The sequence below is a fragment of the Rattus norvegicus genome, chromosome 1 (assembly GCF_021556685.1).
Source record: "Rattus norvegicus strain SHRSP/BbbUtx chromosome 1, alternate assembly SHRSP_T2T, whole genome shotgun sequence".
NCBI classification, from domain to species: domain Eukaryota; kingdom Metazoa; phylum Chordata; class Mammalia; order Rodentia; family Muridae; genus Rattus; species Rattus norvegicus.
In genome coordinates, this window is record NC_141534.1 from 214,605,608 (window position 1) to 214,630,396 (window position 24,789).

General features: G+C 48.7%; 1 protein-coding gene across 2 annotated transcripts in view; it reads right to left on the reverse strand.

Moving 5' to 3' along the window:
* Positions 1-289: 289 nt before the first annotated feature.
* Positions 290-24,789, reverse strand: part of Syt12 (synaptotagmin 12) — a 30,337-nt gene continuing 5,837 nt past the window's right edge. The window contains 7 exon segments of one of the 2 annotated variants that reach the window (NM_138835.1): positions 1,334-2,092; positions 4,393-4,526; positions 5,540-5,660; positions 7,203-7,418; positions 10,491-10,883; positions 13,579-13,772; positions 21,598-21,654. In NM_138835.1, coding sequence (NP_620190.1) covers positions 1,919-2,092; positions 4,393-4,526; positions 5,540-5,660; positions 7,203-7,418; positions 10,491-10,883; positions 13,579-13,772; positions 21,598-21,631 — 1,266 coding nt within the window. In that variant the 5' untranslated portion in view covers positions 21,632-21,654 and the 3' untranslated portion in view covers positions 1,334-1,918. 2 annotated transcript variants of the gene reach the window in all.

A 24,789-nucleotide genomic window follows, 5' to 3' on the forward strand; every position in this document is an offset into this window, starting at 1 on the left:
CTAGTAAGGCAAAGAACTCTGCCCAATGTTTGTCCCTTCCTGACTCTCGTGATGTACTGTTACTGGGAATACTTCTCAGTGTCACCACCAGGAAGCCTTCCTTGATTTCCCCATCCCCTTCCTTCCCGACCAGGCCTGGTACTGGGATCCCTCTTCAGAGCTTCCCATGTAAATGGAAAATAGTCCCCATGCCAGTAATGGAGGAAGGATGGCACACGGTACCCGTCTGGGGCCCAAGGTTTAGGGATGTTCCAGTGAAGATAGTAAAATGACTCGAGGCTGAGCGGGCTCCCGGTAAGCCTCCTTCCTGCCCCAGTTTTATTTTGTTTCAGGAATCATTCCAGGCAGCATTCCTGCTGCCACCACAGCCATCTGGGCCACTGTCAACGTCTCATGCAGTATAGAAGGAAGGAACAAGGGATGGAGGTGGGGGGTGTGGTCTGCCCTGCAAAGCCGTTGGATTAGAAGGAGTCTGGGGCTTCCAGATGACAAGGCCTGGCACAGCCACCACTATCCCTGGCCCATTTTTCACCTCTTGATATTGACCACGGGGTGAGAAGCCTGGCTTCAGTGAGTCCAGTTGTGGCTGGTGTCCTGTTGACCTGTGTCCCTATTCTAGCCACCCTTCTCCTTGTCATTGACTGTATGATTAGACCTGCTTCCGTCTGGGCCTCCATGATTCAATAGCGCCAAGGACCAGAATCTTCTTCTCACTACTCTATGTCCACTATCCTTTTAAATCTTCAGGTGCCAGAGAGAAGGAGCCAAAAGCCACCATTTCTCTGGGAGAACTGCCTTTCTCAAGTGACAGCCAGCACCTCACTTACGATGTGATCCCTTCACTAACTCTGACCAGATGGGAGCCAAAGAGTGATTCTGGTAGTGGTGCACAGCCCAGCCCTTTGCTTACGAACACCACTTTCCCCAGAGTTCCTACTGGCTCAAGACTAAGGCTAGATATCCCTGTCTTTAGGGACCTTGACTTAAGATGCTGACTATTCCTAGGGTTGGATTTAGATCTGCCTGACACTTTCAAGAGAAACCTGGCCTAGAGGGACACCAGCCAACACTGGTGAATCTGTGCTCATTGGCTTCAGATCCACACAAGGATCTGGATCTGGGCCACTGGGAACTTCAGGTTCCCTCAGGGGTGGATGGTCAGGGGAGCCTTCATGTGGCCTACTGGCTTCTGTTGAGTCTGGTTTCTTGGCCTCTTCTTGTGTCCACTGCAGTGGGCAGAGTCTGTGTTTGGGATGGGCTAGTTTGTGTCTTCTATTGCTTGACTGCTCACCGTGATCCCCACGGCTCCCATGGTAAATCTGGGAAGTTTTTTTTTTTTTTTCTCCAACCCTCAAAGTGAAGCTCCTTATCTGAGAGATCCTCACTGTTACCCCAGACCTCAGGGCCCCTTTCTAAGTTCATCTGCCCAGGTTGTTACTTGGCACTGAGCCAATCAACCAGGATGGGAAAGGGGCATATTGAGTTCCTAGCATCCTGAGTGCTACGTCTTGTTAATCTTAGCCCTGTCATTACAGGAGCTATCCCTCAAGACTTATTAACAGCTGTCCTCTAGGAGAATAGCAGAAGGGGAGTTGGCCAGTGCTGAAGCCCACATCCCTCTGCAGGCCAATGGACATACTTCCTAAGACTCTTCAATACGCAGTTGGCCAGTCTGGTAGGTCCCCAGCCAGCTACAGGTAGTCCTCAGTGGGGAAATTACTCTGGGTCCCCAGATGAAGAGCCATTCCTCCATGACAGTCTGGACAGAGGATCCAAGATGGCTGATGAGGACCCCCTGGGAGGTGGGGAAGCCCTGGTGTTCACAGCTCCAGCTGACTATGGAGAGGGCATCGCTGGGTAGAACTGAGATGGTGCGAGGCTCTGGAGGCTCGGCTGCCCACTTGGCCTGCCCTGGCTGTTAGTTTCGCCGGACTGGATGCCACATGGACACAGGCCTGCGCAATGTGGCCAGCATCTGGTTCCAGTGTGTGGTGCCCATGCCGCTGGCCCCTGGCCCAATGATGACATGGCCCACGTTGTCCCCACGGCCATCACTGCTGCTCTCAGCCACTGTCACTCGGAGAGACAGGTCCTGGGGAGAAGGTGAGATGCAAGATTGGGACCAGCAGCCGATGAAGGATTCTCCCTGGCCCCCAGGCTCCCAGGCCCTGTGAGGTGCATACGGCTCTTTGAATCTTCCCATCTGACTTGGAAGAAAAGACTTGTCCTAGTTACTTACAGATGGATAGCCAGCTATGAGGTGACCTCGCTAAGTGCTAAAAAGTGACAGTCCCAGCAGGATTGAAAACTCACCTCTCACTTCTCTGTCCCTTGACACTTTTTTCTTTAAGATTTATTTTATTTTTGAGTTTGAAAAGATGGCTCAGCAGTTAAATACTCTTGCTGTTCTTGCAGAAGACCTTGGTTTGTGTCCCTTGGTTTTTGGAGCTGGGGACCGAACCCAGGGCCTTGCGCTTCCTAGGTAAGCGCTCTACCACTGAGCTAAATCCCCAGCCCCTGGATTCCTGATCTTCCTGACGTGGCATCTGAAGTAGTAAGATAACAAGTGTATGGTACTATATCTAGCTTAGAACTTAGGCTATTTGTTTGTTTGTTTGTTTTGGTTAAAAAATGTTTTTAAATGTGTGTAAGTGTTTGCCTGCATGTATATATATGCATCACATGCATGCAGTACCCAGAGAGGCCAGAGGAGGGTGCTGGATACCCTGGAACTAGAGTTACAGGTGGTTGTGAGCCACCATGTGGGTGCCAGGAACTGAACCCAGGTCCTCTGGAAGAGCAGCTGGTGCTCTTCACTGTTGAGCCATCTCTCCAGCCCTTTGCTTTTGTCTATGAGATAGTGTCTCACTATGTAGCCCTTGTTAGTCTGCAGTTCACTATGTAGACCAAGATGGTCTCAAACACATAAGAGATCAGCCTGCTTTCTTCTCCCGAGCTGGAACTAAAGGCCTGTGCTACCACTGCCTTGCTGGTACTAGTTCAGGCTGACCTCAAAATCCCTATAGAGTGGAGGATGGCCTTGAACTTCCGGTTCCCCTGCTTCCACCTCCTGAGTGCTTCTCCATGCCTGGTTTATGAGGGTGTGTGTGTATGTGTGTGTGTGTTGGCATCCCAGGATCTTGTATGTGTTAAGCAAGTGTTTTAGCATCTGGCTACACCCCAGCCAGGACTTGGGCCTTTGCTACCTACTTCTTTGTCTTTAAAATGTGACAGCATTTCCTACCTCACAGGGCTTTTCTAGGAAGAAAGCTAGTTAAACATGTAGGTGGAGGGCAGGGGACCTAAAAACAGAGAAGAAAACGTGTGGCTGGTCCTTGCCTGTTATTAGAGCACTTACAGCGGCCCTCACTGTTACTGGCATTGGCTTGTCACAGCTTGATCACAGCTGAGGGTTAGGGTTCAGTAAGAACATATTTGAGACATTGGCTTAACTGATCTTACCTAGTCCCCCAACAGCTTCAGTTTTTGGAGGCCAGAGAAAAGTGGCATTTTGGTAAACACAGCAAAAGCAGGAATCAAATGGGTGGGCTGTCCAGTAAGGAACAGGGTTAGGATCCCCGGACCAGCCAGACATGCTGAGATGTTGCCTGGATTCCTAGTTTTGGGACACCCAAAGTGAGGTTGACATGTAGCTTTCAAACTATGGGACTTATAGGTTGGCTCAATGGTAAACTGCCTGTGTAGCATACACCAAGCCTTGGTTCATCATCAATACTGAAAAACAGAAGAAATCCCCAGAGCACTTCCAAGAGGGGACTGACTAGATGGCCTGCACAGTCCCTGGGCTGCACAGCAGACTTTAGATCAAGGGCTAGAGGAATTTCTTTTATGTTGTTGTTTTGAGACAGGGTTTCTCTGTATAGCTCTGACTGTCCTGGAACTCACTCTATAGACCAGGCTGCCCTCAAACTCAGAGATCTGCCTGCCTCTGTCTCCTGAGTGCTGGGATTAAAGGTGTGCATCACCAACTGGTTGTAGTGATGAGGTCTCAGCAGGGCCCTTGCAGTAGGAACTCTGAAGGTGTAGGCCTACAGCCTGGGCCTCGGGGATGCTTCTAGTTCATCGTCAAGCAGTGCAGGTCCTCTACTGGGAGCCCTCTTCCTCAGAGCTCAGCTTAGCTGTCCCCTTGTGCAGAAAGCCTCCCCTGACACTAATCCTGGGGAATCTCCCAATTACAAAGTGGGGACTCCCCTGTCTGTCTTTCATAGGCATCAAGAAAGTAGTGCTTGGGTCCCCAACCCTCACCATAGGGCTGACACCTAGTCTCAGGCTCAGTCAATGATTAATTAGAAGAGGGTAGACTTGAGGTCTCAAAAGGCAACACTGGAGGGGTACAGTGGCCCAGTCCTGTGAGTATCCAGTCCACCTCACCTGAAGCACAATGGCTGGTACTGAGAAGATCATGGCTTCATTGAACACTGGGTTGGGGTCATCCCTCTTCACCGCCGTCTTCTTCTTGCTCATCTTCCTCCCATCCTGCAGCAGATACACTTTGACGAAGGGGTCTACAGGCAGGAAGAGGCGAGAGGCTCAGTGAGCCTGGCTACTGCTGTTATCTCTAAAGCCCACTGCAGATTCCCATTCTATTAGTAACCAGAGCGCAGACAGCAGACCTGTGTCACTGGGTGCAGAGCCTGACAGTGTACAGCCCTGAGACACCAAATCTCCCTACCGTTGCAGGATCTTTGATCATACGGGGAACCCGGGGGCAGTGTTAGTTACTGGGGAAAAGCGACTGTTTCCAGTTGTGGTGTGGCTCAGCCCTAGCACACACCTTTAATCCACGAGCTTTCTGGCTATTGTCAATAGGATTAAATAAAGTCAACCATAGGTTAAGATCTCGGGAGAGAGCAAGCAACCAGTTGACAGGAAGTGGAGAGAGGATCATTCAGAAAAAAACGGAGAGAGAAAGAGGAAGTCTCAAGGACGGACAGAGAGATGCACAGGACACTGAAGGAAGGGACTGAGTTTGAAGAAGGTTGGTTGAGAGGTCTGTTGAGTGAGGGGCGGGAATTCCTAGTGGGAACTGGCGGAGGAGGAAGGTCAGCTGGGTGCGTTCTCTGCCTCTCTGAACCAGCAGGCTTTCTCCCCTGCGTCTGGCTCCTGGGACTTTATTGGTGAAATCAAACGATTGAGATTTTGCTTTAAAAACCAACACCCTATTGCCTGAGGCCCTAGGATGTCAAGTCCAATAGATTCCTGGCATCTAGAGATTCAGCGTCTCTGGGCTGCTTCCTCATCTCTGAGCTTAAGTTCTGATGAATGGATGCTCACCCTCCATTTCTTACCCTGTGCCACAGCCCAGAGCCTCAGTTTCCCCTGTACTCTGCCCTCCACATTCTGGGCTGTTGTCACCCTCCAGGGGTCTACTCTTTCTGTAACTGAATTAACCTTCCACTGTGCCTGGTTCCTGAGCTTAGCTAAAGCCACAGGGGGTTCTGGCGCTGTGCCCCATACCTGCTCATAACATGACAGCTCCCCAGAGCCTCATGGAAGAGCTGAGTACACAGGCCCTCACCTGCTGTGGTCTTGTCATTGGTCCAGATGAGATTCTTGGCTTTCACCACAACCACAGTCAGCCGCTCCGCTGTGGGCAGGTAACTGAGGGACAGCAGGATCTCTCCCACAGCATCAGCAGCCTGTGGAGAGGGGAATGGCTCAGAAGTCTTCTGTCCTCCAAGCTTCAAGAGGTCTGGGGCAGGGGTGGGTGGGAGGTGGATGATTCCTTCTCCATTGGAAAATTGCTGCTTTTGGGATAACTCAAACCTAGACATCGGGGTGACAGGATTGAAAAAAAGGACAACCCACCCATACAAGGGAGCATCCACAGACCCTCCTTACTCTGAGTGGAGAGCACGTCCTGGAAGGAGGCCCAGAGGCTGCCTGTCAAGTGCATCAATCAGATGCAGTTCTGTTCCCTCATTGTGGGCTGAGGAAAACAGTCTATGACTCGTGCACAGAGATCCAAGCTCACAGCATTTGCCTAAGTAATAATGTTCCCTGGCATTGTTACAGTGCTAAAAGTAAGCTTCAGCTTGGCCTCGGTCTGAAACAGCCCACTTTCAGGCCAGTAGCTTCTAGGAGTAGAGCCTCTGATGATTCCAGTACCACTGAGATGAGGGCCTGGAGAGACGGCCCAGCAGCTGAGTACCGGGTGCTCTTCCAGAGGGCTCAGGTTCAGTTCCCAGCACCCACAAGGCAGCTCCCACACATCTGTAACTCCAGTTCCAAGGAACTAGGCACCCTCTTCTGACTCCCTTAGGCATGCATGAGGTGTGCACACGGACACACACATACATTCAGGCAAAACACTCGTAAGGTAAAATAAGTAAATAAAATAAAGAATAAAAATAAATATCCAGGAGGTGGTGGTGCATGCCTTTAATCCCAGCACTTGGAAGGTAAAGGCACACAGATCTCTGTGAGTTCGAGTCCAGCCTGGTCTATAGAGAGTTCCAGGACAGTCAGGGCTACACAGAGAAACCCTGTCTCAAAAACCCCAAAAAATAAGGAAGGAAAATAAATAAATGTTAAAAAAATAAAATAGAGGGCTGGAGAGAGAGATGGCTCAGCAGTTAAGAACACTGGCTGCTCTTCCAGAGGTCCTGAGTTCAGTTCCCAGCAAACACATGGTGGCTCACAACCATGTGTAATGGGATCTGATGCCCTCCTCTGGTGTGTCTGAAGACAGCTACTGTGTACTCATACAGACATTAAATAATATAGAAAATTTTAAAAAAGAAAAAAACAAGACTTGAGAAGAGGGCTGGGGATGGCACAGTGGGTAAAGGCATTTGCCAGTAACCCCAGTGACCTGAGTTCAAAACCAACAAGACACATGGTGAAGGAGAGAATCAACTTGTAGAAGACAAGTTGTCTTCTAACTTCCACATGCATTCTCTCTGGGTATATGCATGCCTGTGCATGATACACACAGAAAACACAGTAAATAAATAAATAGAGTGTAAAATAAAAAAATTGAAAGACCTGTAAACAGTGGTGTCTATAATGTTTTTGTCAGCACATGCAGTGAGTGGCTTCCCTAGGGTGTGACTTGGGACCATTTCTCTATTCTAATGCTGTCAGGGTCCAGGTTGAGGGACAGGATAGTGGCATCTCTCCAGGAAATGGGTGAGGGTACTTTCTCCTCGGGTGAACCAGTGGGCAAAAGCAGGCGATACCTTATTCTGGTCCTGTAAGTACAGCCAGCCACTGAAGGGCTGCAGCGGGAGGTCCAGAACAGACAGCTTCAGCTCCACCACGCCGGTGCTCACATTCCGCTCATCCTCATCGATGCCAAACACAGAAAATCTAAGACTCTTCTCCTCCAGGGCTGTGGGGTCCAGGGGGACAGAGAACTTCTCATCGAAGAAGATGGAATAGGCATTCCTCTGGATCTATAGAAAGAAGGGGTCGTGGAGGGGCTTCCTGGCACCCACCATCTCAGCTCTGCTCCTCTTTTTCGGCTCAGCCATGAAGGTTTGTTTTTTTGACTTTGCTTTCTTTTCAGACTGGCTCTCACACAGGTCAGGATGGACTCCTGATCTTCCTGCCATCAACTCCAGAATGCTAGGATTACGAGCACGAGCCTCCACACCGCACCTCCCCCCCTTCCTTTTCTAAGACAGGGTCTCACTATGTAACCTGGTCATTATGTAGACCAGGCTGGCCTCGGACTCACAGAGACCTCCTCCCTTTTCCAGCCAGGATCTTACTATGCAGCTCTGGCTGGTCTGGAACTCACTATTTTGCCTGGACTAGTCTTGAACTTAGCCGTCTTCCTGTTTCGGCCTGGCATTAGACGCTTCCATAATGGAGTCCTAGTAATCCTCATCCTCACAAGAGGCTGTGACAGACCTGCTCTCTGTCTCTCCCGTCTGCCAGATTCAGCACAGCCTTGGGGGCAGGCATGCAGTAGGAGCTACACAATTGTCAGTAACGAGCCGTTAATGCCACAGTGCCCTGCGGAGCCTGGCAGAACCTTCCTGATTGTCACAGGATGGATGGATGAGTGGACAGAATGACAGATGGATGGAGTGACAGGCAGGGCTGGGCATGCTTCATTCCCCAGCTTTTGGATGCCATTGACTTCCTCTCAGGAAGCTGTGGGCAGTCTTCAGGGAAGGTGCATGGGAGGCTCTGCTTGCCCTTCCGTGGGGGGCCGCCTGAGTCACTGCACGCTGGTATTTAGACAGTGGCTCTCATCCCTGGCACATTCTCTGATGCTGAGGGGGTTGCATGGCCTGGAGGCAACACCCCATCTCCACAGTTAGACTGTTAGGCTGTGATGTCATGAAGCCTGCCATTCTAGGAACAAACCCTGCTTAGCTTCTAGCTACTTCGATCTCACTGGTCTCTGCCAGGCTCTGGGAGCTTCTTTCTGCAGCAACTGCAACCCCCCCCTCCCCCAAAAGAAATATGGAGCCGAGTTGTCTACACAGTGGTCTGCCTCAGTTCAAGCTCCTGCCCACCAATGTCCCTCCTCAAAGGACATATCTGGAGTCACCCAAAAACCTTCACATGGCTCAGACCAAGAGCACCATAGCTGTGTCAGGCTTGACAGCAGCTCTTCGTGGTCCTGAGAACGGCCACAGATCGCCTCCCAAGGGCCGAGTTAGGCACTGTGCATACATACACCCAGGCCATTTCCAAAATCATGACGCTTACTTGACGAATGGGGAATCTGAAGGCAGCTGCTTAAGTGACTTGTTCAAGGTCATATGCCAGGCCAAGGTGGAACTTAGATTTTAGCCTGACTCCTAACCACCCACTGCTGTTCTAGTAGGAAACTGGATCACCCCCTTCGCACCCCATGTACTAAGAGCCGGTGGCTAGTTCTAGGCTCTTCTAGAGTTATGGGGGGGGGGCGTGGAATATCTACTACTGAGGCCGGCTATGTTCAGTGTGGTAAAGGTGACTAGGCACAGAAGGCCCTTGGTCCTGCAGGGCACCGATCACTGAGAGTTAACCTGGCCCATCTCAGAGGGCTTGGACTCCTACCAGCCTGTTGCTGGGCAGTGGGGTGTGCCTGTCAGGGTGAGGCACGTTGGAAGCATTCTGTGGTCTTCTTGTCCGATCCAACCTCTCCTTTCCTCTTGATTGCTAACCATCAATGAAGGGACTCTGGCCAGTTTGAATGTGGTGAACATGGTTCTGGCAGGCCTTGCCTTTCTCCCCCGTGACCCTCTGCCCTGCTAAACACTGTTAGATTACATTCCTAAAGCTGGCCACCAAGGTCTATTCCCTTATTTGTCCACTCCCTCCTCCTAAGGGTGACTACTGAGGTCCAGCTATCAAAGTATTTAAGTCCAGCAATTGAAAGCCCCCTTCGGCTGCCCTAATTAACACGGCCAATTAAAACTAGACACCTCAGCCTAACCCGGGGTTTCCCCATTGTGCCTTTATAAAATACCATTGTGTTCGTGTGTATCCCATCTGTCTTCTCTCCAGAGGCAGTCCCTCATCCTCTGGAACAAATACTAACCCTTCCTTCCCTCGTTCTCTTCCCCTTCTCCCTCACCTTCTATCTTCTGTATTTGCTTCTTGTTCCCTGCCCTCTGTCAAATAAATGGGAAAAATAAATCTTTGTGCTGAGAACTCGGTCTTGAGGGTCCTAACAGTCAAGGGCCATGGCCAGCTTCCTTGGTCTCCTGCTTCCAGCAGGGTGAGCCACCAGGGTCACCAGAAGAAAATAGAGATCAGAGATCAAGTGTTTAATCTTCAAAGCTTGTCTTCAGTTTCTCAGGGGGTGGAGGGGCTGACCACACCCTCTCACAACAGAACACAGCTCCTACAAAGGTGGCTTTTTTTTTTTTTTTTCTTTTTTTCGGAGCTGGGGACCGAACCCAGGGCCTCTACCACTGAGCTAAGTTCCCAACCCCCAAAGGTAGCTTTTTTTATTTGGGGTCCAGAAACTCACTTTCCTCTCATGCTTTTTTCACTCTCTGGGGTGGGCCCTACATTCTTCCCTCCCCCCCCCCCCCCCCCGAGCTGAGGACCGAACCCAGGGCCTTGCGCTTGCTAGGCAATCGCTCTACCACTGAGCTAAATCCCCAACCCGGGCCCCTACATTCTTATGAGCAAATTCATGCAACCGTACTGACACCGAGGCCATCCCTCCACCATCCATTCCAAAGCAAATAAGTCTGTCACTGAGCTCTCTCCCAGATCAGCCAAATGCCAAGTGAGCCGGCCATCTTTCTTCTTGCCAAGACTCCATGCTGACAGATGTGGAGGTGGACAGTAACCCACTGTCCTTGAGTGGTAGGAAGATTGAAATCTATACACAGTGGGAACACAAAGGTTCTATGCATGGCCATGCTACTCTGGATACACATTCTGGTCTGCTCTCCAGCGCCCCCTGTCATCTTGTCTGGTACTGCAGATCTGCCCTCCAGCCCAGAAGTCGGCTTCCCAGGAGGGTTTCAGGGGGCGGGCACAGTATTCCTCTCTATCCCAGCCCCACTTACCCGGGAGATGCCCACGATCTGTTCGTCTGGCAGCAGACTGACACGCATGAAGCAGGACTCGAAGGTGGCCTCCTCGCGCTCCAGGAGGTCCTTGCCTTGCAGCACCGCCACGTGGAGGGTGTGGGAAGCTCCATCATAGTCCATGCTCACCTCCACCTGGCCCAGGGTGAAATCCTGACCGAAGGTGTTGCTCACAGAGGAGATGGAATTCAGAGAGTCAGCCGACTGTGACTTGCGGAGAGTACCATAGGGAGCCAAGTCCAGTTCCCGGCCCATCAGCTCCAGGGGTCCTAGCTCACTGATGCTCTCAAAGGTATCTTCTATACTGAGGCTGCCTTTGCGGCTGGGTGGTCCCCGAGTGGTGGTCCGCTGGGCATTCCAAGGAGGGACTCGCTGAGGGTGAACAAAAGGGTCAGGGAAGCATCACATGGGTTGGAGGCACTATCTCTAGGAGACAGCAAGGAGATGCCCGTTGCTGGTTTGTTTCACAAAACCAGCACAGAGGGACCGGCACTTCAGGCCACTTTGTTTCTCTTTCTCTTTCTCAGACAGGAATTTGCTAGTATTCCAGGCTGGCCTGGAACTGGTGATCCTCCAACTTTAACTCCCTGAGTGCTGGGATGACAGTCGTGCACCAGCACGACTAGCTTACTTTTCTCCCCTTAAGCAGAATGGAGGAAGGCATTTTCTCAGACTGTTTATTATTGTGACAAAACTCCTTACATAAAAATGTCAACTGCAATGACACTTATAAGAAGGAAAAGCCGGGTCTGGAGGAACACGTACATAATCCTGTAAAAACTATAAATCTGGTTTTTCCTCCTGGCCACTTAGTTCTCAACAACAACAATTCTGAGACTAATTCTTATTGATTGTGTTGGCCACAAGCTTTGGCTCATTCTCTGACGAGCTCATAACTTATTTAACCCAATCAGACTATTCTATGCCTACCATTTGGTTAGTTACCTCTCTTCAGCCCTGGTCCGATTCTTCCTTAGCATCTCCTCAGTGTCTCACCCAGATCCCTGAATCTCCCAGCATTTCTCTTTCAGCTTCCTCAGTTGTCCCCCATCTCCCTTTTCCTCTCCCTATAACTCTCTTCGTGTCTCTCTTTTATCCCTTACTTTTTCCAGAATCCTCTCCCTTCCTGCCAATGTCCTAGCTCCTCTTTGTTGCCTCAGCTCATTGGCTATCAGCTTTTTTTTCTTTTTTTTTCTTTTTTTCAGAGCTGGGGACCGAGGCCATCAGCCTTTTTACTGACAGGTTGTGCTTATAAGAGATCCTCTCGGAGGGGGAGGGGAAGGAATGGGGGCTTATGGACAGGAAACCGGGAAGGGGAATAATGCTTGAAATGTAAGTAAAGAAATATATCTAATAAAAAAATTAAGAGAAAGAGAGAGAGAGAGAGAGAGAGAGAGAGAGAGAGAGAGAGAGAGAGAAGAGAGAGATCGCGATCCTCTCTGCAGAATCCCAAAAACTGGGAGGTAGAAACAGAAGGTTCAGGAGTTCAAGGTCAACCTCAGGTACCTGAGCTATGGTCCCAACAACAACAACAACAACAACAACAACAACAACAACAACAGTCGATGTGTCCAGAAGAAGAGGACGTAAGAACCCCAGGGTACAGTCACTCAGTAGTGATTGAGTTACCTCAAAAGATGACAGAAGACAAAGGTGGGAGAGATCACTCAGCAAGTATGGGTTCCTGCCACCAAGTCTGATGACCTATGTTGGATTCCCAGTGACCACAGGATGGAAGGAGAGAACTGTCTCCTACACACTGTGCTCTGGCCTCCACACACGTATGTCACACATGTGCCTAACCACCCATAAATAAATAAATGTAAAAAAACAAAACAAAACCAAAATCCTTTCTCTTAAAAAAATACAAGAGCTGGAGAGATGGCTCAGGGGTTAGGTGCACTGACTGCTCTTCCAGAGGTCCTGAGTTCAATTCCCAGCAACCACACGGTGGCTCTCAACCATCTGTAATGAGATCCGATGTCCTCTCCTGGTGAGTCTGAAGACAGCTACAGAGTACTTACATATAAATAAAATAAATAAAATAAAATAAATTCTTTAAAAAAAACCTATAGCAAAGGAAAACATTAATGTTGAGTGGCATTCCTTAGAGTATGTGAGATTGTCATTTCTTTAAATTAACCCTGGGCTTCCACACCAGTCTCTCCATGCCTTTGATAACTTTTTTTTTATTAAATTGAGTGTTTCTTTTTTTTTTTTAAAGATTTATTTATTTATTATATATAAGTACACTGTAGCTGTCTTCAGATACACCAGAAGAGGGCATCAGATCTCTTTACAGATGGTTGTGAGCCACCATGTGGTTGCTGGGAATTGAACTCATGACCTCTGGAAGAGCAGTCGGGCGCTCTTAACCGCTGAGCCATCTCTCCAGCCCCAAATTGAGTGTTTCTTATTTACATTTCGAGTGTTGTTCCCTTTCCCGGTTTCCGGGCAAACATCCCCCTAATCCCTCCCCCTCTTTGATAACTTTTTTATGTACAGTATTCTGCCTGCATATGTGACTGCAGGCCAGAAGAGGGCACCAGATCTCATTACAGATGGTTGTGAGCCACCATGTGGTTGCTGGGAATTGAACTCATGACCTCTGGAAGAGCAGTCAGTGCTCTTAACCGCTGAGCCACCTCTCCAGCCCCTCTTTGATAACTTTTTAAAAATTATATTTATTGATTTAGTGTGAATGTGTGCAGGCACTCACATCATAGTCTGTGCATGTGAGATCAGAGGACAACTTTCAGGAGCCACTTCTCTCCTTCCACCATGTGGGTCTCCAGGCTCAAACTCTGGTTGTCAGATTTGGTGGCCAATGCCTTCACTCACTGAGCCTCCTTAACTAGCCCAAGTGATAGTATTTTAAAATGTGATCGATCAATTAGTCAATGTCAAACATTTACTCAAGAAGCATAAGTAGAGGAGTTGACTATCTGCAGGGGTCTAAGAGAGGCTGGATCCCCATTCACAGGGGGATATTAATCAAGAGGGGGCAGGCCAAGAGGCCGGCCCTCAGAATGGACGGGGGGATGTGGATCTGCAGGAGCGGTCTCACCTTCAGCTTAGCCTCCACATAGGCCTCTCCATATTTTTGCTGCAGGTACCTGTAGTCGTAGTTAGGGAACGGGGAGGGGCTGGGGAAACTCCCCGACGTCCAGAGCTTCCACAGACTCACAGCTGCAATGCCAAGCAGAGCCAGGGCCCCAGCAGCGTAGACACCCACCTCCCAGCCTGGGGGGCTCTTGATGACTGCAAAACAAGAACAGCCTGTCATTTGTGGGTCATGGATCACAGCCCCCTCGACCCAGGGTAAAAGTTGATTGGCTCTTTTTTACCGTGGAGGCTAAAAGTCAACCTTAAATAGTGTTCCTTCAGAAGCCATCCACCTAATTCTTGAGACGGGTTCTCTCATTGGAACCTCGTCGTGCTAGCCGGCCAGCAAGCCCCAGGGATCCTTGTGTCTCTGCCTCCCCAGTGCTGGGATTACAAACTCATGCCATCCTTGTTTTCACACAGACACTGGGGATCATACACACGTCCTCATAATGACATGGCAGCCTTTTCCTGACTGAGACACCCCCTAAGCCCATGTTTTCTGTTAGTTTGTTTTAACAGGATTTCATGTAGCCCAGGCTGGCCTGCTGTGTAGCTGAGATGATTTAGCTCCTTCCTAATTCTCCTTCTACCTTCCAAGTGTATCACCCTACCTAGTGATACTTACATACTAAACACTTTTTTATTGGGAGGAGAACTGGGGGAGGGTCAGCAAGATGACTCATCCGGTAAAGGAGCTCGCCACCAAGACTGGTGTCTTGAACTTGATCCCTAAGAACACCATGTGGTGGCAGAACATAACCAATTCCACACATTGTCCTCTGCCTTCTACATGAGTACCATGGCGTGCATGGACACACATATGCAGTCATAACTGAATAATGGACAGATACACATGCAGTAAATAAAAATTTTAAAAATCAAAACTTTTAGTTTAAAAATTTTATTTTTTTATGCTTGTTACTATAAGACTTGGTGTGAGGTTCTCCAGATTCAGAGCTCCTTTCTTCTTCTTCTTCTTTTTCTTCTTCTTCCTCTTCTTCTTCTTCTTCTTCTTCTTCTTCTTCTTCTTCTTCTTCTTCTTCTTCTTCTTCTTCTTCTTCTTCTTCTTCTTCTTCATCTTCTTCTTCTTCTTCTTCTTCTTTTTTAAGACAGAGTCTTGCTATGTAGCCCAGGATAGCCTTAAATCCTAGGCAATTCTCCTATCTCAGCCTTCCAGGTGCTAGGATTATGTGAATGGGATTATACCACATCCAGTCTAGACACTCTCTTGAGCTCTCTGCGTCTGCCTCTTCTTTCACAAAGCCATTCTACAGGGAGACCTGGCCAGAGCAGATGAAAGGCCTCACGCGATGGTCAGCTACCTCTCAGGCCTCAGTCTTGGGAAAGGGGAAAGAGAGGAGAAAAAGAAATGACTCCATCTGTGCTTTAAGCCTTACCTAGAGTAACCCAATGTCTATCAGCTGGTGAGTGGTTAAACCAGAAAGTGACGCACTCACCCATGGAATGCTACTTGGCAATAACAAGGCCAAAAACAAAACACCAGAAAGTAGATGAACCCCGAGGACATCCTGGTGGCTGCTCTATGTTGGTCTCAGAGACCACATGTTGCATAATTTTGCCTACAGTCAGCCTCTGTGTGCTATGGCTTCTGCCCACATGGCCTCAACTCATCTTGGATTGTGTGCCATGCAGTCAGGCTGTGTCTGTCACACTTCAAACCAACTCATTTTTCCTTGGTCTTTATTTCCTTAATGAGCAGGGTGACAGATATTCACATAGGATTGACATTACCTTATAGAGTTGGCTTAAAGTACACAGAAGGACCTGGGTAGGTACTGCGCAAATGCTGCATCATCAACTTGATCACCTGTGGGTTTTGGTATTTAGTTGGGGTCCAGGAATGGAGTCCCTGAGGATACCGAGGACAGCTGTATAAGAACCCTTTTAAGAAGCTGGAGAGATGGCACAAGCAATAAAGGACCTGCTGTCCTAACATGAAGACCTGAGTTCAGATCCCCAGCACCCACGTAAAGCCAGGTGTGGCGGCTCACGTTTTGTAGCCCTAGTGCTGTCGGAGCAGAGACAGGTAGGTCTCTGGGGCGTGCAGACCAGACAGTCTAGCAACTGGCCAGGCTGAGGAGGAGACTCTGCCTCAAGAAATAAGGTAGAGAGCGACAGATGGAAGAAGACACCTAACATCAAGTGCTTTCCTACACACAAACGCGCGCACACACACACACACACACACACAGAAACATATACACACACATGTATACATATACACACACATGCGCACACACACAGAAACATATACACACATGTATACATATACACACACATGCGCACACACACACAGAAACATACACACACAAATATACATATATATACACACACAGAGAAACATACACACATACATACACATATATACATACACACACATATATACATATATACACACACACAGAGAGAAACATACATACATACACACACATATATACATATATATACACACAAACGCACACACACACAGAGAAACATACACACATATATACATACACACACACAGAAGAAACATTCACACACACACACACAGGAAAAACATTCACAGACACACACACAGGAAAGACATTCACACACACAGGAAAAACATTGACAAACACACAGACATATACATACACACACACACACACGCACACACACACAGAAACATACACACACACACATATATACATATATATACACACACAGAGAAACAAACACATACACACACATATATACATATACACACACACACACACACAGAGAAACATACACATACAGATATACATACACACACAGAAGAAACATTCACACACACATACACACAAACACACACACAGAAAAAACATTCACACACACACACAGGAAAGACATTCACACACACAGGAAAAACATTGACACACACAGAGACATATACACACATATAAACATACACACACAGACATACACACACACAGATATACACATATATATATATACACACACACAGACAGACAGGGACAAACACAGACACACACACACAGACATATACACAAACAGAGAGATATACACACAGAGAAATATACACACAGAGAGAAATACACACAACACACACACACATCACGTATACAGTTAAAAACAATAAAAAACTCTTTCAATTTGGTAAATGGGGAAAGTTGAGTTCTTTTTGGGATGATGAAAATATTCTCAAAATTCATTGACTGCTCATTAATCTAAAGCCACTGCAATGTACATTTAAAATTTTTTTATTTACATTTTAAATGCTATCCCCTTATAAGTACACTGTCATTGTGTTCAGACACACCAGAAGAAGGCATCAGATCCCATTACAGGTGGTTGTGAGCTACCATATGGTTGCTGGGAATTGAACTCAGGACCTCTGGAAGAGCAGCCAGTGCTCTTAACTGCTGAGCCATCTCTCCAGCCCTGCAATGTACATTTTAAAGAGGTGAATTTCATAGTGAGTCTCATGCCTCCCACCCAGGTTGTTCTTGAGCTTGTCACATAGTTGAGGTTGGATTTCTGATCATCCTGTGCCCCCCCCCCCAATGCTAGGATTAAAGGCCTTTCCTGCCATGCCCAGGTAATTGTGTAGTAGCTGAATTTTGTTTTGTTTTGAGGCAGGGTCTCACTGTGTAGCTCAGGCTGACCTCAGACTTGTGATCCTTCTGCCTCAGCCTCCTGAGTGTTGTTACTACAAGTGTGAGCCGCAACCCCCAGCTTATGGAAGTGCAGTTTATGTCTCAGTAAATCTCTAACCTCAAGCCAATGCACCAGTTCCACACGAGGTGGCCACAGGCTGTGCTTGGCCTGAAGAGAATTCAGAGGCTCTTTTCCTCCAGTGCCATGGGCATTGCTGTTTTCATGGGGACCTCTCTGTTCCCACACATAGTAATTTGCTCCTTCAACCATTTCCTGTGATTCCTCACCTTGTATAGTGTGTGGGCAATGACAGGGCTACATGTGCTTAAAGATTTGACCTCACTCTGCTTAAGAACATGGCTCTGATGCCCTAAGGAAGCCACCAAGACATGAGGATTCATGTGGCAGGTGACACAGACAGAGAGGACTCTCAAACCATTTCCAGTTCTACACTGTACTCAGCTCAAATGGGGGAAACTGAGGCTTGAGAAAGCTAAAGAACTTGCCCAAGGCCACAAAGCTGGAAATAAGTAGTTTTGGGGTGCACCTCTAGCAGCCAGACCCCGGATAGAACCAGGGTACTAACCAGTGCCATGCCTGGTCTTGACCTGGCTTAGCTCCCTTGCAACAGCAAGGTAGAGATTGGTTCCTCTGAATGGAAACTGAGATCTAATGGATACATCAAAATAAAGCAACAAGAAATAATGCCCACAGCATTGTTCTGATCACTAAACCTTGGGTGTGCAGACACACCAGCACCTTATGGGCAAGAGGAGCCACCACTGAGTGAACGAGCCCCAGGTCCCGTTCCCGAGCTTAAGTAGCACAGAGGTCAGAGTGGGGCCAGGCGAGCACATAGACACATCAGACAGAATGCTGGAAATCATGCTGGGAGTACAGGAAGGCTGAGATGTGAGCAAGAGCGAGAGACAAGGCAGGAGGCTGAAGGCAGGAGGCTCTGCAGTTACCAGCACTGGCTGCTCTTCCGGGGGAGGCTGGTTTGAGTCTTAGCACACACATGGTGGCTCATAACCACCTGCAACTCTAGTCTCAGGGAATCTGATTCCCTCTTCTGGTCTCTGTGTGCACCATAAATGTGCAAGTAGTACAGACATACATGCGGGCAAAACTCCCATGCACATAAGATAAAATAAAATAAAAGGAAGTATGGCAGGCTGGGCAGCAGGGGCTAGGAGTTGTGGCCAGCAGAGAGGAAGTGGTGGCCAAGGACCTGAGCCCAGTGGGAGGGAGGGGACAAAGTCCTATGGACCAGAGGGGCTCCTTTCTCTGCTCCCCGACGTCCAAAGAACCTACAGTCAGGCATTCCTCCAGCAAGGAGCACTCTCTGCTGTCAGGAGAGGAAACCAGAGACTAACACAGCCACACAGCTGAGATGTGGCAGCATCTGGGTGCAGGTACCTTGGCTACAAGGAATATGACCATGCTGCCAGCCTCTCTGGGAGAGTGGAGATGACAAACACCTCCCTCCCCATTCAGTGGTCCCACCCCAGAGGATGTATTATTTGAGAGGGAAAAAACCCAACACATGTTATGTCTAGTGTGAGTCACGCAGGCTTATTTATAACAGAGGAGATCTGAGAACATCCTGAAGGTCCCACCAAGGGAGCTGGTGGGGGCTGGCTGTTCTGTCATAGGCAGGAACGTCATTGGCTTTTGCAAATGATGACTTCAGTCGTGAGGATGGGGGTTATAGGAGACATTACCCCTATTGTCAGCTTTAAGGAAAAAAAGAAAATCACTCTCCAACATGATACATCCACATGATTTCAATGTGAAAAAAAAAATCACACAGCAAAGGGACAAGGGCTCGGAAGACTAGGCTTATTTTGGTTGTACACCCTTGGAATCCCAGCACTTGGTAAATGGGGGCTAGAGGCTCAGGCGTTTAAGTCATTTTTAGTTATAGAGAGTGGAAGGGACTGTATGGAAGGATTCATCCCCTACTAAGTATAGACTTTTCCTGCGACAGAATGGAATTTGGGAGCCAACTGAAGCCACAAGCAACACATCTACAGAGGGGCCCAGGCCCAGGCCTGCCAAGACTCTGCAATGTCCTTGGAGTCTACACACTGGGGGTGATATGGGAAAGCACCTGGCCAGCTAGGCCATAGCAGGCCAGGCAGGAGCAAGGGCCTCTCTAGAGTTCAGAAGAGAGGTCCACAGTCTCAAGCAGACTAGGAGCGCATTCAGAGGCACAGCAGAGTCAGGCAACCCTGCACGTGAGGGTGTAAATGCTGAGGACCAAAGACCCAGTGTTGATTGGCAGAGTCGGAGAGCAGAGCTGGGGTAAGGCCAAGAAAACCCCAGGCAGGTGACATGTGATGACAATAAATACATATTTATTGATTGGTTTTATGAAATGGCAGGCGGGACAGTGGGCTCTTCTGTGGAAGTGAGGTCTAAACTAGAAATGAGATGAGGGAGGAGAGGAATTCTAACAACAGCTCTCTAGACCTGTCTGTCCTGGAACTCACTATGTAGACAAGGCTAGCCTAGAACCCACAGAGATCCATCTGCCTTTGTTTCTGGAATACAGGGATCAAAGCCCTGTGCTATCATACATACCTAGCCCGAGAAGAGCTCTCTTACTAATCACTACTTGCTAGGTTTTGCTTAAGCTCTTCCCACATGTTGGCTCCTTGTGAGCCCTGAGAGCCGTAAGATCACTATTTTTCATATGCAGAAGCTAAAGGGCAGAGGAGAATCTGATTGTCTGGCTGGATCAGCCCTCTCTATAGATTTCCGCCCAAGGCATAAGGGCTTAGCCAGGCAGAGCAGATAGAACAGTCAGGTGCAGAATGGCACCGACAGAGGCTGGAAGCTTCGAGGGGTGTGTGACATTGTCATAAGGCCACACCACATTCTCTGTGTGAAGACCAGAGGGGCTGAAGATAAAAAGTGAGGCCCTTTGGTTGGGGACTGAGAAGGGTTTTCCTTGCCACACCCTGAAGTTTGGCCCTGGGCCAGTGGGCCCTGTGCTAGGGTGAGAGCTGTTGAGGTAGGGAACACGAGACTATGTGGTTAGGAAATCCAGTATCACATCCTGATCTGTTACTGTCACTTTCCACACTAAGGCTCAACTCTCTCATTGTGTGTGTGGCGGGGGGGGGGGATCTGGAAGAAAGATGGCAGCCATGTTTCAGTCATGACACCATTCTCCACATGGCAATGGGGGCTATGGGAGTGTCCTGGAGTGTCCTGACCATCTCCCAACTTAGGGCTGCATAGAAGCATTGGAGAAAGGCAAGGGTGAGTCCCAGACAGGGAGCTGAGTGAGTCTAATGTGGTCTAACGTTGACAGACTCCAGGAGGAGCCCCGGGTGAGTGGATTCCATGCCACAGGCATCCTCAGGGAATAGTGGGTCAAGGGTCTCCCGGGAAACCCCTTGTGTCAAGCAGGGAATCTCCTTAAGAGAAGGGTTTCTCGGTGTGATGCATGTCTGTAATCTCAGTGGTCAGAACGTGGAAGCAGGTGAATCGTGAGTTCAGGTTCACCCTTGGCTACCTAGAGAGTTCGAGGCTGTGGGCTGGAGAGATGATGCCATGGTCAAAGCACTCAGTGCGCAAGTGTGAGGCTGAGAGTTTGGGTCCCCAGAACCCATGTAAATACTGGTGTGGTGGGCACAGCAGACGCCTGCAATTCCAGCCTTGGAAAGCAGAGTTGGAGAGTCCCTAGAGCAAGTGGACTATCGACACGAATCAAACCACCATGTTCTGGTTTCACTGAAGACACCGCCTGCCTCACTGAACGAGATGGAAGAGCAAGGAAGGCGGACCCTGACGTCCACCTTGGCCACCACGTGTCCACCCACGCAGATGATGAGTGCACCTTCTATGTATGCCCACCCATATGCATATATGTACAGCACATACACACACGCATAGGCAAAGCCCTATGTATGTGCCATATGCATTCATGCATAGCACACACACATACAAACAAATGCACATACACATCTGCACAGGTATAACCCCATGTATGCCCACACACAGGCACACATGCACAGCACACACACACACACACACACACACACACACACACACACACACAATGCAGAAAAATATTTTTTGAAGCTAGCTTGGTCTACATGGAACCTTGCCGAAGAAACAAGCAGAAACACACAACCAAAACCAAGAAACAGAAAGAAGTCATTGCAGTGAAAAGAGGAGACCCCGATGGTCCCAGGAGGATGTCCCACGGCTATGTGACCTAAGGAAGAAGGCTGCTACTCAAGTCCCACTGACACCTCCCATCCCAAGCTTGGTGTAACTGCCAGAAGCTGTTGTCCTTGGAGGTCTTATCTGGGAGACTCACCGCTCAAATGATATTCTGTCACGTCCACGGCCATGACGTCCCCTGCAGTGACAGGGACTGGAAGGGAAAGTAATCAGCTGTGAGCAGGGTTCAGAGCATCACATTCCTAACTCAGGGGCATCTGTGTGCCTGTCACTTGAGCTCACATTCAGCTGCTCAGGCGTACTTGGCCAAAATGGTTGCTCCTCTAGTGTATTCCTCCTTCCCCACCCCACCTCTTCCTCTTCTTTTGAAATTTATTATTAAGGTGGATGTGGTGGCCTGTAATTCCAGCACTCTGGAGGAGACAGGATCTCTGTGTGTTCAAGGCCAATTTGGTCTACAAAGAAAGTTCCAGATCAGCCAGGGATACACAGTGAGACACACACACTCACCCTCTCTCTGAAAAAAAAAAGTTTTCTTTTTCTTTTCTTTTTTTCAGAGCTGGGGGCTGAACCCAGGGCCTTGCGCTTGCTAGGCAAGCGCTCTACCACTGAGCTAAATCCCCAACCCTAAAATAAAGTTTTAAAACTTGTGTCTGGGTGTTTTGCCTGCCTGTATGTCTGTTCCACATGTACATGCAGTACTCAAGAAGGCCAGAAGAGGGCGTCAGATCCCCTGGAACTAGAGTTACTGATAATTGCTAGCTGTCACGTGGGTGCTACAAACTGAACCTAAGTTTTTACATCTCTCCTACCCCCACCTCCCACTCATCCACTTTTTTTTTTGAGACTGGGTTTCTCTAAGTAGCCCTGGCTGTCCTGGAACTCATTATGTAGACCAGGCTGGGCTGAAAGTCACAGAGATCCACCTGCCTCTGCCTCCACAGTGCTGGGATTAAAGGCCTGAGCCACAGTATCTGGTCCTTCCTCCCCCCTTTTCACCTCTCTCTTCTCCTCCTCCCCTATGCCCTTCTCCATCTTCTTGAGACAAGGTATCACTGAGTGACCCAGGCTTGCCAGGACTCCATCTTCTTGCCTCTGCTGCCTAAGTGTGGGGGTTATACTCATGCACTGCCACCTCTGGATCCAAAGGTGCTCTTGTTCATGGTATTTTAAAAACAGTGGATAAACGCAGGCGCGGTTGTATGTACATGAAATCCCAGCACTCAGGAGGTTGAGGTAGGAAAATTACCTCATGCCCGTCCATGTTGAGGACAGTCTGGGCTTCATGATGGAATCCTGACAAAATGATGTAAGATTTTTTGGGAAAGGGGCTGAAACAAGGGTCTCATATAGTTCAGGCTGGCCTTGAACTTGCTATATAGCCAAGGCTGGCTTTGAACTCCTGATCTTCCTGTATTTACTTCTCAAATACTGGTCTTACATATGTGCATAATTACGCCTGGATACTCAAACCTCCTTTTGAATGTGTGTGCAGGTGCACTAACCCCTGTAAGCCCATATGAAAACAGGGGTTGGTGTCAGGATAGAGTCCTGAGATCCTCCTGTCTTGTTCCTGTCATTGGGGGACCCCAGTCTCCTGTGTTCCAACCTTCCCTTGTCAATCACTTGCCACATCCTGCTTTTTCTACGAGTGCTAGGGGTCTGAATTCAAATCTTCATGCTGGTATAGCAGACACTTTTCCTCCTGAGTCATTTCCCAGCCTGCTAAAGTCTCTCTCTTTCCAAGACAGGTTCAGAACAACCCTGACTGTTCTAAAACTCCCTCTGTAGGCCAGGCTGGCCTCAAAGCCACAGATTCACCTGCCTCTGCCTCCTGAGTGCTGGGATTAAAGGAGTGCACCACCACTGCTCAGCCAGAGGTCTCTTTTTAACAAGTCTAAAACTCACTTAGGGTGGCTAGATGGAGCATAGGATACCAATGGGCACAGCGATTTCAGACAATTTATGTTAAGCATGATCCAGTATTTCCCTGAACACTCCAGCGTTGCTGCATTTGCCAACGCTGCCTCTTCGACATCCCAAGCACCAGGTAGGACAGAGACTGCTCATCAGCACAGAGCACTTAGTGCCTTAACATAGGATCCCATAGAGTTGGGGGGCGGAGAATCAAGAGGGCTGAATTCCCCCAGTGTTCTACTCTCAACCCTTCCCTGAGGGGGATGGTATAAATTATTCTAGATTAAGACCCGGGAGCTCAGGCAGGCCATTATCTGGACTCGGGTGACTATTGTTTTACGACTGTTGTTGCTAAGAAGTTAATCATGTATTGTGAGTGGGTGGGGAGAAGAGGTTCTGGGATGGGAGACTAGAATGCACTGTACTCATTTCACTCAAAGGCAAAGAAGGCTAAATTACCTTGCTGGTGGATTGATTCCCTTGCAGTTCCTAAGAGCTGATCTCTCACCCCTCCCCGAGCCTGCAAGTCCCAGGCAAGAGAAGAAAGGGAGAGGTCAGACCTGTAGAGGGCTTGCTTGGCTGAGGGTATATCTGAATCTTCCACCTTGTGCTGTCTAGTTTTATGTCAACTCGACACAAGCTATAGTCATCTGAGAGAAGGGGACCTTGAGAAGATGCCTCCATAAGATTTGACTACAGAGCATTTTCTTAGTTAGTGATTGGTGTGGGAGGGCCCAGCACATTGTGGGTGGTGTCATCCCTGGGCTGGTGGTCCTGGCTTCTATAAGAACGCAGGCTGAGCAAGCCATGTGGAGCAAGTCAGTAAGCAGCATGCCTCCATGGCCTCTGCATTAGCTCCTGCCTCCAGGTTCTCACCCAGTTTGAGTTCCAGCCTTGGCTTTCCTCTTGGATTGTAATAAATTTGTAATATTTGAAAGCCAAATAAACCTTTTCCTCCCAGAGTTGCTTGGGTACAAACCAGATGGGGGCTGGGCAGACAGCTCAATGGTTAAGAACACGTGCTGCTCTTCCAGAGGACCTGGCTTTATTCTCAGCACCTATTTGGTGGCTAGAACTCCAGTTCCAAGGGATCCGGTACCCTCTTCTGACCTCCAAGAGCACCAGACATGCATGAGGCAGATACACGGGCAAAACACATTCATACACATAAAAGAATAAAATAGATCTTTTAAAAAGGACGAATAGGGGTTGGGGATTTAGCTCAGTGGTAGGGCGCTTGCCTAGCAAGTGCTCAAGGCCCTGGGTTCGATCCCCAGCTCCTAAAAAAAGAAAAGAAAAAAAAAGGACGAATAATTGGAAAAAAACTTTATTGTGTCTGTTTGCACTTGTGAAGGTCAGAGGACAAGTTGCTGAAATCAGTTTTATACTCCCACTAGCGTAGACTGCAGGG